The sequence below is a fragment of the Ahaetulla prasina genome, chromosome 1, assembly GCF_028640845.1.
Source record: "Ahaetulla prasina isolate Xishuangbanna chromosome 1, ASM2864084v1, whole genome shotgun sequence".
Classification (NCBI taxonomy): domain Eukaryota; kingdom Metazoa; phylum Chordata; class Lepidosauria; order Squamata; family Colubridae; genus Ahaetulla; species Ahaetulla prasina.
Window position 1 is genome coordinate 147,211,882 of NC_080539.1, and position 12,607 is coordinate 147,224,488.

The following is a 12,607-nucleotide window of genomic DNA, read 5'->3' on the forward strand; positions in this document are numbered from 1 at the left end:
AATCCACAGAGCAACAGAAGAGAAAGCCCAGCCTTAATAGGTGGTGGTGATTATTTGATACAGCACATTGTGTCTTCACAAAGTGGAAATTTAAAAAGATTATGGGAGGAAATTGAATTTTTCTTTGAAAATATGTAATATAAATAATAGAAAATTGATGAGGATGAAATTGAAACATTTAATGTACCAGGAAGAAAATAATCTCCACTGTCCTCAACCAGTTCAGTGTAAGAAAAATAAAAAAAAAATCAGATTTGATTCAATGTATTATAGTATAATTTCAGTTTGTGATTTGTACTGTATTTACAATTAACTTATTTGCATACTCTTAATAGTAATTCCTACTTTCGTAAATCATGTAGTTTGTAATTCATAAGTAATTAATGAAATACTAGAACACTGTAATCCTCATAACAGTATAGATCCTTTATTTATTTGTATGTTACTATTTACATTTTATTATTTTTACATGTTTTCTCTGTTTATACTCTTCCTCTAAAGTCTTTAATTACAAAGTAGAAAACAAAGATAATAATGAAGAGGAAGAATTAGAGTGTATGTTAAAACATGCTTTAACATGCTTAACTCCTGATGAAAAGACATTACTGAAATAGGCTTAGATTAAAATAAAAAAATTGCAATGAATGTTCTACTGACTGATTCAAAAGTCCTCTGTTATTCTATTGTATGAATGTGGAAAATCAGTCACTACTTAAAGATTGTTTTAAAATGTTTTAAACAAACCTTGTGTAAAAAAGGTGGATTTAATTTGTCTTTGATCACAGAACAAGGAAGAACACTGTCAAATTTTGGAGTTGCTTCATTTATAACATCATTTCCAGGCTCACTGCCCTGGTTTTTCCCCTTTTTAAAATGGCTGTGCTTTATCAAGAAGTTTTTTATGTGTTTTTTTTTAACAGTGCTATGTGTATTTGCATTTTTCTTTTAGTGTTATGAATATATCTTGACTACCACTGTTTGCCTAGCAGCCCTTTGAGTTGGGACAGATATTACAAGGACTACTGGAACTCGACTCAATAACAGAATATAATACAACAGAATGTCACTTTGAACGGAAGGAAAAAGAAGTGAAAACATTACAATGTTCTTAAAGAATGGCACATTAACCATGAAATGTTGTCATGAAGTGTCCTTTTTGTTGCAACATATGATGTGATGCGTTCCCATAAAGTTGCACTTTACAACCCTATTTCTTGGCAAAGGAAATTGCAGTCTCAATTGCCATCATAACCTGAGGACTACTTGTGCACACCAAGCTGGCTCTAGATATCATTTATTGTCTCTTTTATCTGCTAAAGGTTCTTGCATACCTTGGCCAACCTTATCTTTGCCGTATTGTCTAAAAGTAGCCTTAGTCACAATACGTATCACTGTTTCAGATATTCACTACGCATCCATGCAGGTGAGAGCGGGACTTTTCACCACAAACTGAGTCAGATTACTCCAAACCCTCTCTCTCTATGTCCAAAAGGTTTGATCATTTTAAAAAGGACAGTTAAAGGTCAGAAAGAAGACTGAGAAAAGCAGAGCACTATAATTATTTCCCCTCAGCTTTTGATTAAACTTTTCTCAGGAAAATGGAAGACCAGGTAAGTGGAACAGAAAAAATATATTTCTCAGGACTCTTCTGTTTCTGAAGAAATTGTTAAGATGTTTAGCAAGGATGTTGCACTACTGTAGATTTGATTTCTGTTTTCTATGTGGCCCCAAATCTCAAGTGTGTATTTCTCTGCAAAAGGTGGGAACTACATACATTTTCAGCCATAACCTATCATTCAGGGTGAGTTCAAATATAGCATGTTTTCCTTAGAATCTGTTCGTGGTTTGTAATAATACTGAGAACAGTCTTTCTCCAGAGACCTGCAGATCATTTTTTATTAGGAGCAGACCAGTGCTACCTAGAAGACTAGATTTCTTAATTAAGTTGACAGTTATGTGATTTGGGTGGCTCTGTAGTAGAACTTCTCCATAAATGAATGTCTGCATGTTAATATTTAGAGTTAAAAGTTATTTTCAATGTTTTATATTTTTCTTTGAAAAAGTTTGATTTTGTTCATCACGGAGGTAATTGGTCTCTTTACCAAAAAGACAAAAAAAGTGCTGGACCTTCTGTGTCACCTTGCACAAAGTAGCACTATTGCGAGGGGGGGGGAAAGCATTTTTCAAGCAATATTGCAAATTACACATTACCTTCTGGTGGAATGTTCTGTGGTGCCTTACTTGGCTGTTGCTTTACATAATTCTGTCAGGAAAAGAAACAGCCAAAATCTTTTATTATCAATATACATCATAAATAGTTTCCTGATACTTTATAAACATACTGGATTACAACTGTTATAATTTCCTAGCCAATATGACTGTTGGCTACGTATGTGTGAAAAGAAAGATATTGAATAATTTTTAGGATATGCACATGCTTTCCATGAGTAATTATTTTAGTCTGTGATTAGCTAATTCTGCATGAGTCTGACTCCAGCCTGAAAAAGTGTACTGTCATAGTTTATGGATACTACATTGTTATATTTGGCTCTTTCTCTGGAGGCCTGGATATCAAGAGCAGCTCTCCACCACTTAATGCTCACATGTCACCTACAACTCCTCAACTGAGATAGCTTACACTTCATTATACATGCACTAGTAACAAGTCTTTGAGTCCACTATAACACACCCTAACAAGGGACTACCTTGTTAATGCAAAACAGAGCAATCATAGCTACCAGCTGGAATTGAACAGAGCATTGGAATATCTTTATGGTTTTCATGTACTATTGAAAACACTGGTCACTCAGGAGTACCTGCCTCCTATTTTCACATGTTTACCTTCTCTGGGGGATTAAATAGAATAGACCAGGATGTCCCAAAGATGCTTTTTCTTTTCTTTTTTTTTAATTGGCTTATAATATAAAATATGAAAATACAAAAGCAAATAGTAAGGAACAAAGGGAAGGGAAAGGGTAGGAAAGAAGAAAAGTCCAGGAAAGAAGGGGGGAGGGAAGGCGTTGACTTCCAACTCCCTTTAATCAGTAGTGGGTTTCACTTACCTTCGCTATCGCTTCGTGTGCATGCTTGCTTTGCTTGTGCGCAGCACTTCTGCGCATGCACAGAACCTTCTGCACAAACACAGAGTGTCTGTGATGATGTCCGGGCAGGTGGGCGGGGCCTCTTACCATTGCCACCGGTTCGCCCGAACAGGAGCAAACCCACTACTGCCTCTGATGCAGTAGAATAAGACAGTAACATCAAACCTCAACTTTTTAACTTTTCCGTAATAGTATAAAATAGCCATTTCTATAACAGCAAATCTATCTAATCAGTAAAACCCAAAATCAAAATTTCATTTTTTTCCACTTCAAACAAAAAGTCAAGACCCAGTTTCCAAGTAGAAACAAAAGATGTTCTTTTCTTTAATATTTTAATATTTTCTTTAATCAAATAATTTACTAAGACTGTATTACTATTATTCTTCTCTTCCTCACTAGTATCTATCTCTTCCCACTTATTACTATAACCATGTTGCTTGTATTTTTCAATTATATTGTTTTTATTTGTTTCCTAGTATGATTTGATAGCTTAATAGTAACTTTGACTATCACTAACTGTTGTATCTTTTTATTCTTGATGAATGTATTTTATTCTCCTTATGTACACTGAGAGCATATACACCTAAGACAAATTCCTTGTGTGTCCAATCACACTTGGCCAATAAAGAATTCTATTCTATTCTATTCTATTCTATTCTATTCTATTCTATTCTATTCTATTCTATTCTATTCTATTCTATTCTAAGCAGTCAATTTAGCCATTTCTGCCAGCTCCATCAACTTTTGCAGCCATTCGTCCATTGTAGGAGTTGAAATATCCTTCCATTTTTGTGCATAAAGTAGTCTTGCTGCCATCAACATATATAATAACATCAAAGTTTCAAAAAAAATCCATTATGCCCAAAAGAGAAGTTTCTGGCTTTATCTTTACTGTATATTCACTTTAAGAATTCTGCCTTTTTCAAGAGGCAACTGGACTTTCTTTGTTTTTCCTTGAAGACCTTTCGCTTCACCAAGAAGTGAATGTCTTCGAAGAAAAAACAAAAACCCACCCTTGGGACAACTATGACCTGGATGGTTGAGAATCCCCATAGACAATACAGAAGGATCTGCTTCAGATTGTATTCCAAACAATTTAAAATCTCCTAGTTAAGAATGGGTGGGAATGGCAGTTAATTTAAGAAAGCCCTTTTCCTTCTTTTATATTTGCAGGTATAAATCTACAAGAGCACTTTTCAGGGCTTTTGTCATGATAGGAGGTAGATTTTGCCACTGACAGGATGTAGATTTCCTTGCCCTCATTCCACTGAAACAATAAATGGTTAGAAGTACAGGAAAACATACATCATAAGAAGGAACTAAGCAGGCATGAAGCAGATTAACACAAACCTTTCTTGGTTCTTTGGCCACTGGTGCACTACTGTAGCTTCTCCCTTCCTCAACTTCATATTGAAGAGTAAAAGACTCAAGGATATCATAAAGATCTTGTGCCTGAAGAGGAGGAGAAATATCACCAAACAAAATGGCGCTGGCACGAATATCTCGGCCATAGAACCTAAAAACAAACAAACAAACAAACAAAAATTCTTTATGTTAGTCTACAAAGTTTTATTTATTTTTTAAAGAAAATTTATATGGCTGCCCAACCCACTCTCAGGGACTCCGGGCAGGTTACAAAGTTGTGGGAGGGGATGGGACACAACACTTCATGTTCCTAGTAAACTGAAGTAAACACTTCATGTTCCCAGTAAACTTTCATTGTATGTTAACTAAATATGAAACCTGCATGTTGCAATAAGTAGGATCTGGGCTGTTGTACTGAGTGTTCAAGTTTGAGCCATGGAGTCTTTCAGGATGTTCCAATATCTGTGCATTCATGACCTACATTAGTTGGAGTCCCTCCCATAAATATACAAAGTCTTGGAAGAATGTACATAAACAAAACCTTCAAACATTTATGTGTGCCAGAAGCGTACATAAAACAAGATGTTCAGTATTTCATGATTAAGTAACCAGACTTTCTACGAACTATAATCCTTTAGTAATTTCTCCCAGCTAAATCATTTCATGCTGCATTTTGATTACAAACTGGTTTTCTGTGTAATAAATATCTCAAAACGGATCATCATTGTCATTTTATCAATATTCTTTGTCATAAATGCAAAGCTACTTTGAATCTATTCCAGTTCTAATCCAATTTAAAGATGCTGATGGCTGAATTTAACATTTCCTCCTGTTATTTCATATAAACCACATGCAGCATTTTCAAGAGATAATTTTTAAAAACTAAACACTTTTGTTTGTATTATGGTTTTTTTACACCACAGGATGTAAATGTTGAACTAAGTACATTGGGCTTTTCATTTAAACATACTTGCTGTTCGTTTCTTTTCTTTCAATTAAGCAAGTTCCTTCCAAAGAGACTCCGGCAAATAGTCCTCGAGATTTGCAATAGGTATAAACAGCAGCGGAGCTCCGCAGTGCCACATCCCCTTCTAGATTTCTAAGAAAGATGGAAAACATACAGAATAGAATAGAATAGAATAGAACAGAACAGAACAGAACAGAACAGAACTTTATTGTCACTTTGAATGTTCACTAATCGGCATACATTAAAATGAAATTTCGCTGCATACAGCTCTCAAAGGGTCACCACCTCCAATATACACTATATAAACATGACAAAATCAATAAATACAAAACTATGGCTATAGCCACGTATATTATAAAACACAGAGAAACAACTTAATCTAGTTCAGATTATACTTGTACATGGCAAGCAAAACGAATCTTGCGAGTTTACCAGACGGATGGTATAGGGAACAAAGCTGTTACAGAATCTGGTAGTCCTGCTAGAAATACTTCATATTTCTAGTCATAGTCATATATATTTTCTATACTTGGGGACTAGTGCTTAAACTTCCGTTCACCTTTTCCCATCTGAACTAGAATGCTGGAAAGTGACACCAATAGCAATAAACTACTCCCTCGGTAGATGACAGCACCTCGTCAACCTTGGCTTTCTGATCAGCAAGTGGATGGGACACCAAAAGGAAATCTCAGCATTTCAGGCTAGATTAGGAAGTTGAAAAAAAAAATTCTAAAAGAAGGCAACGCAAAACCACTCTCCTATTGCTATTGTGAAATCTGCACGATCATGGCAATACATTTATCTGGAACTGAACTCAACTCAAGGAAAGCTTGTTTTTCTAGTAAACTGTTAATTGAATCTTATAATTCAATATAATGGAAGTAGTTAATTGGAAAATCCCTAGTTAAAAGCTATCATGGCATTAAAATGCTGAGTCAATAATCCTCTGCTCTTCCAGCAAATGTTAAAAGCTGAACTGTTTCGGAGAAGCTTGTCTTAAGTTTACATCTGCTTTCTTGCCATTTTCTGCATTTTTCTATGGGTTTTGACATGATTATTTTTACTATTGTTATTATTTAGATTGGATTTAAGCTAATTTTAATATTTTAAAATCTCAGTGGGCAACTGCGAGACTGATTGCAAGAGAGCAGAAGTATGATTAATAAATAAAATAAGCATTCTCCTCTCTAATAGAAGGACTAGGGGAGACATGATAGCAGTGTTCCAATATCTCAGGGGTTGCCACAAAGAAGAGGGAGTCGGGCTGTTCTCCAAAGCACCTGAGGGTAGAACAAGAAGCAACGGGTGGAAACTGATCAAGGAAAGAAGCAACTTAGAACTGAGGAGAAATTTCCTGACAGCTAGAACAATTAATAAGTGGAACGACTTGCCTGCAGAAGTTGTGAATGCTCCAACACTGGAAATTTTTAAGAAAATGTTGGATAACCATCTGACTGAGACGGTGTAGGGTTTCCTGCCTGGGCAGGGGGTTGGACTAGAAGGCCTCCAAGGTCCCTTCCAACTCTGTTGTTATATTATATTATATTAATATCAACATATTTATTAAACCTTACTGAACTTTTAATTTCACTGTTGCTCAACTTTGTTTTGTGTGCCAATTATGCTCTTTCCTGGTTAGGGAGGCTCTCTGCTAGGCCTCATGCTCTAATCATCTCCTGTTTGGAACACTTTAACGTGTTCTACATGGGTCTACCTTTGAAAAGTATCCAGAAGCCTCAGCTGGTATAAAATATGGCCGTGTGGGCAATTTTAAGCACCCAAAGAATGACACATGTAAAATCTCTGCCTAACTTGCCATTGCTTCAAGAAAGGAGGTACGTGAGGCAAACATGCAAGTGTTTTGCAGAACTTTTATTATTGAAAGATTTGCCTTCAGTGAAATTCTATCCAAGTCATATTATCACTCCAAAATAAACCTTGGTACACAAGTTATTTCCTTTTAGGTCCCTTCTTAAAATATTTTGCTGTTTCAAAACATATCACAGTCATCTATTAAAAGAAATGCTTCCAAAGATCTGAAAAAAAACCAACAACCTTGAACTACCGTTTGATAATCAAGTCTAGAATTTGTAGAAAGTAAGCAAAAATAAGTTCATGCACATCTTTTATTCATTAGATCTTTATCCCGTCTTTATTACTTTGTAAGTAACTCAAGGCAAAGAATATATGTAATACTCCTTCCTCAATCCTGTGAGGTGGTTGGGCTGAGAGTGACTGGGCCAAAGTCAACCAGCCAGTTTTCATGCTTAGAGCAAGACTAGAACATGCACTCAGCTAGTTTCTAGCCTGGTGCCTCAACCACTACCCCAAACGGATTTTCATATTTTCTTCTCTAAAAGTAAAGAACAAAAGAAAAAAGAAGAGGAAGGGGAAGAGAAATATTAGTAACACGTAGGGGGAAAAAGAAGCACTTGATGGGCCTTCAGGTAGTCATTAGTAACTGGTTTGAGTCCAGAGCCTGAAAAGGTTGTAACTGCCTTATTCTGTACCCTTTTGCACGCAAATGTTCTGACAGGGAGAAACATTAATTCAGGTGAATTCCCTCAGGCGCTGGGAATTGGTACAGGAGCCAGGGAAGTGGTATTACATGTTTTGCCTGAATGACTCTCCAAGCGTAAGATGAACAGTACAATTTTCAATTTTCTGGAAACAATTAAATAAGGAGCTGAGAAAAAGTTTCGGGCACTCTGACTTTACAGGATATTAATGATACTTACCTCCCTAAAGGTCCAATTGCCACTGTGAAATTTCCTCCCAGAGTAAGATTTCCACCTTTTGCAAACGCTTCAACTGCTCTTTCATGGTTCAATATTATTACAAGATCTGATACCTGATGGCAGCAGTTTGGAGGTAGAATAGGAGAGAAAAAAAGAATGTAATGTTAGTCTTTTTCCAGAACCAAACTACGGGTTGTTGAAATAAATCTTGGCTTAGTGCTAAGGTAAACAATTAAATGCCTGTCGTTGTTTGTCAAGATACCTTACAGGCACATACAAGACTACTGTACCTATTTTTTTAATGTTAAAATATAAGAATTCATGAGATTGCAGCAATCTTGAATTAAATTTTTGTGATTTTTATAGTGAAATCTCATGCAACTTTTTGGCAGTTATTCCAGTCACGATAGTCTCTGTTATGAATCACAACTGGGGCAATAGGTGAGGAACCTAAATCGGACTGATCACCTCCAACTCAGTATAATGTAATAACAAAATCACTGTGTGTGAGAGACAGAGGGGGAGCAATTTCTTGAATTCTTTCTCAGTGTCGTTTGATCATTCCCTAGGATCAATGAAGTAACTTAAGTGGTTATCATCTCATGGTAAATTAAAGGAAGGCAAACTCTTTATTAGGAACTGAAATATAAACATTCATTCTGAACTTGTCTGAATGTTGTTTGCACTTGTCTTGACACAACCAGAATGGAATTAAATTCAATTCCCAAACACTGCTGAAGAAAAGCAGCATTTCTTTGAGTGAAAGGGAGCGATTAGGTTGACTTTGAAAAGACCAGAAAAAATCTTGGAAGGGAAGAAAAAAGGAAGAATTATTAAGCTGAGAAGTATGCTTGAGCAAACCTGCTGAAACCCTCATTATTTATCAAACCAGAGAAATCATATGCCCTATAACAGTGATGGCTTTTTGCCATCGTGTGCCAAAAGGGGGGAGACAGGGGGGAGGCGCGCGTGTGCCCACACCCATAATTGTATGCACCCCACCCCCACGTATGCGTGTGCGACACCCGCCCCCACTCCCCACTCTCTTGACAGGCAATGGCCCCGTAGGCCAGTTTTTCCCTCTCACCTGGCTCCAGAGCCTTTCTAGGAGTTTGGGGTGGGTGAAAATGGCCATCCCCACTCCCCCGTAGGCCCTCCAGAGGCCAGAAAAAGCCCCTTTGCTAACTTCTGGTGGGACCGAAAGGCCCATTATTTGCTGTCCCCAGCCTCCAGAGCCTCCAACGGCCCTCCCCACCCCCCAGAAGTTAAAATAAGTTTTCTGGTTGAGCAGGGAGTTGGACTAGAAGGTCCAATATCACTTCCTATTCTGTTATTTTATTATAGACCCTGGCATGGTTCTTCAACTCACAAAAACTTCTGAGCAAGCTTCACTTTCTAATTTTCTAATTTTACAACTCACATAGCTTTTATTTCCTTCTCGAAAACAGTAACGGTGGGAGACTGGATGGATAAAGCACAGCCAGAGGAACAGTTGTGTCATCCCCACCAATTTACTTCAGTTCATTGCTTGGCTTTGATAATTGACAACTGCAAGACAAATGTGGGCAATACAACTGTTCTGAATCAAAACCTCAGGATCCTGTAGCAAAATCAATTAATCATCATATAGAGGTCTCCTGCTCCTCTTTTAATCCAGAAACTTTGATACATTATTTTCTTACTTTCATCTTGGAATATAATTCTTAAAGAAAGCAGAATACATCTGCATAGCTGGATAAATGAGTTTGCAAACTACTGGCTATGAAGCCGCTATCCACTGGAAGAATGAATGTAAATATTCATTCTTCCAGGGCATAACATATATCAATGCAGAGTAAACTCCCATGGAATTGTTTTGAAAATATAAATAAATATGGAAAGAAAATGGAGATAAAAGCAAAAATATTGTATGCTTGGCTAAGATCTTATTAACACCGAGAGCTAACAACTTAAATCACCTCAGCAAAAAAAAAAAAAAAAGGGATTCCAGAAAATTCAATCTCTCTAACATTATTTGATCATATTAAATCCAGTAAATCTAGTTAAATCTAAATCTCGTTAAAATCCTCTCAGAAAACAATTGTTCCCTTTGATCATGAAGGATGACTCTCACTTGGTTCACTGTTGCTGTTTTACATATTGCATGACTTTTAAAATATTACCAAATATTTCAGATTGTAATTTACTAGACTCATCTTTTTAGTCATTTTTAGAATTATTCAATGTAACATCACAACTCAATACTCACCTCAATACCAATTTCAAATCCACCACCAAGGCCAGCAATTCCTATGGCAGAAGGAGCAGACCAGCCTATAAAGGTAATTTAGAAAAACCTTATGACTATGCTGACTGCTTAATTTTGATACAGTAAAAATCAAAAGATGGTCGAAACAATTTTCAGGAATAATGCAGTGATGTTCCAATGAGAACAAGAGAAGAAACAAAGCCTATCTAAGTATGAAAAATAGTAGAAAGCAAAGTCATCTCACCAAAGTCCAAAACTTTGTTCCCTATGCCATCTGTTTGGCAAACTCGCAAGATTCGTTTTTCTTGCCATGTACATGTATACATCCAAACTAGACTGTTTCTCCATGTTATATAATATATGTGGCTATATACGTAATTTTGAATTTATTTATTTATTTTGTCATGTTTATGTAGGGTATATTGGAGGTGGTAACCCTTCGAGAGCTGTATGCAATGAAATTTCATTTTAATGTAGGCCGATTAGTGTACATTCGAAGTAACAATAAACTTTTTCTAAGTCTAACTCCATATCCACAAAAGAAAGAGACTGTTGTGTCAATATTTCTGATAAGGACACAGGAAAGTGTGAAAGTATCAAAGGCAACTAGTTGTGTCCCACAAGGAACATAAAGGTACTAGCTTGGCATATTATGAAAGTAAATATACACATGGGATGAAAAGATGTACGATCCTATTAATGCTCTTAAGATGAAGGACAAGAAAGAGCAGGTACTTAAGGTTTGTCTGGTGCACTAAATTAGAAAAGAAAAAATTACCTCCATTAGGCAGGCGAGCTAGTACTATCCCACTGCCTCCTCGAGCTGTTACCAAAAATCCTGCTTTGATAACAGACAAGATTGCAAGGCCTTTTGCTTTGGCAATTACATGGGCTACAAACAACAATACAATTAAAGATTACATTAGAGGTACTTTAAAAGTATATATTAACAAATGAACTATATAGTCAATACCTGCCCCATTTTCTATGTAGACGAAACAGGAAATATGACCAGATGAACTAACTCTCGTTATTTCTTTATGGTAAGTTTACATTAACAGAATCTTGTCTGAAACTATTTCTCTCCCCCTCTACTTTCCCCTTTACCCAAGAAAACAGGGAGGGTCTCTTCTGAGCCTCTAGACCTACCCACATTCCTGCTGCAGGCTCAGCTGCCTTTTATTTGACAGTTGCCCTAGCTGTTTCTTAATGCCCTGTGTACCAGTGTCATTCCCACATACCATTAAATATGCTGTTATTATGCTAACAACCAGTTACAGACTTCCTGTTAACAGTGACGAGACCAACCTCTACTTTTTCATTAGAAAACTGTTAGAGGTAGATAGTCTCCACACCAAGAAAAATGGGGCTGAACTGATTCTAAATTGAAAATAATTTGGTTCTGGTAATGGTTGTAACTCCATTCAATCTATCTCAATAAATCTTATTAAACAGAACTCTGAGAGTGCTGGAGACACGGAGGAATTTTACTTTAGACAGCTACCAAAGTGTCTGAGAAAAGCTGCTTTTCTTCCAGGATTATGGGGCTGCCACAAAAATTCAGGAAAACCTGTCTTTCTTTTCAACAGTTGCAGGTACAGCCAACTCTTTTGCCCCTGTATTCTCTGGATCACCATTCTGCCTTCATATCTAAGGCACTAACAATTACAGCATTTTTGAGAACGAACTATCAACTCAGTTTAATGATTCCTTGTCATTTTACACTGATTTGGGTTTTCAGTTTATGTAGAGCTGTTTTGATTATTGTAGCTCTTTAGAAACTGGAGAGACTTTGTTCTGATTTAATTGAAAAAATAAGATTTGGATTCAGATTGATTCTTTAGAGTATGCTATTAAATTAGTCATTTGTTGTTTATTTTATATGGCCTGAATCTAATATAACTCTAAATTTAACTCTAAATTCCCATCTTAAGATGTTACCAAAGTGGAAATTACCACTGTATGAGAATCAAAACTGAAAAAATAAGATCTCAGAACTGTCATGCATGAAGTCAGTCTTTAAAAGAAACACATTTCCCCCCAAAGGCAAAAAATAGTTTTCTATTACAAAAAATCCAAGCAGAAAAGGCCATAGAAGGACAAACTATAAAGTCCATTTATTTGTAAGTTTTAGTTGATGGTATAGCAATATTACAATATTACTGCTGTGCTGTTTTCTCTTCTAGAT

At 36.3% G+C, this 12,607-nt stretch overlaps 1 protein-coding gene across 3 annotated transcripts in view; it reads right to left on the reverse strand.

Moving 5' to 3' along the window:
• SH3YL1 (SH3 and SYLF domain containing 1) overlaps positions 1 to 12,607 on the reverse strand; it is a 34,285-nt gene that overhangs the window by 11,061 nt on the left and 10,617 nt on the right. For 2 of the 3 annotated variants that reach the window (XM_058177657.1, XM_058177665.1), the window contains exons 3-8: positions 11,198 to 11,311; positions 10,420 to 10,484; positions 8,172 to 8,284; positions 5,437 to 5,565; positions 4,452 to 4,617; positions 2,212 to 2,263 (exon numbers count right to left, since the gene is read on the reverse strand). In XM_058177657.1, coding sequence (XP_058033640.1) covers positions 2,212 to 2,263; positions 4,452 to 4,617; positions 5,437 to 5,565; positions 8,172 to 8,284; positions 10,420 to 10,484; positions 11,198 to 11,311 — 639 coding nt within the window. The remainder of the gene's footprint in view (positions 1 to 2,211; positions 2,264 to 4,451; positions 4,618 to 5,436; positions 5,566 to 8,171; positions 8,285 to 10,419; positions 10,485 to 11,197; positions 11,312 to 12,607) is intronic. The other variant, XM_058177674.1, reaches the window with a different exon arrangement.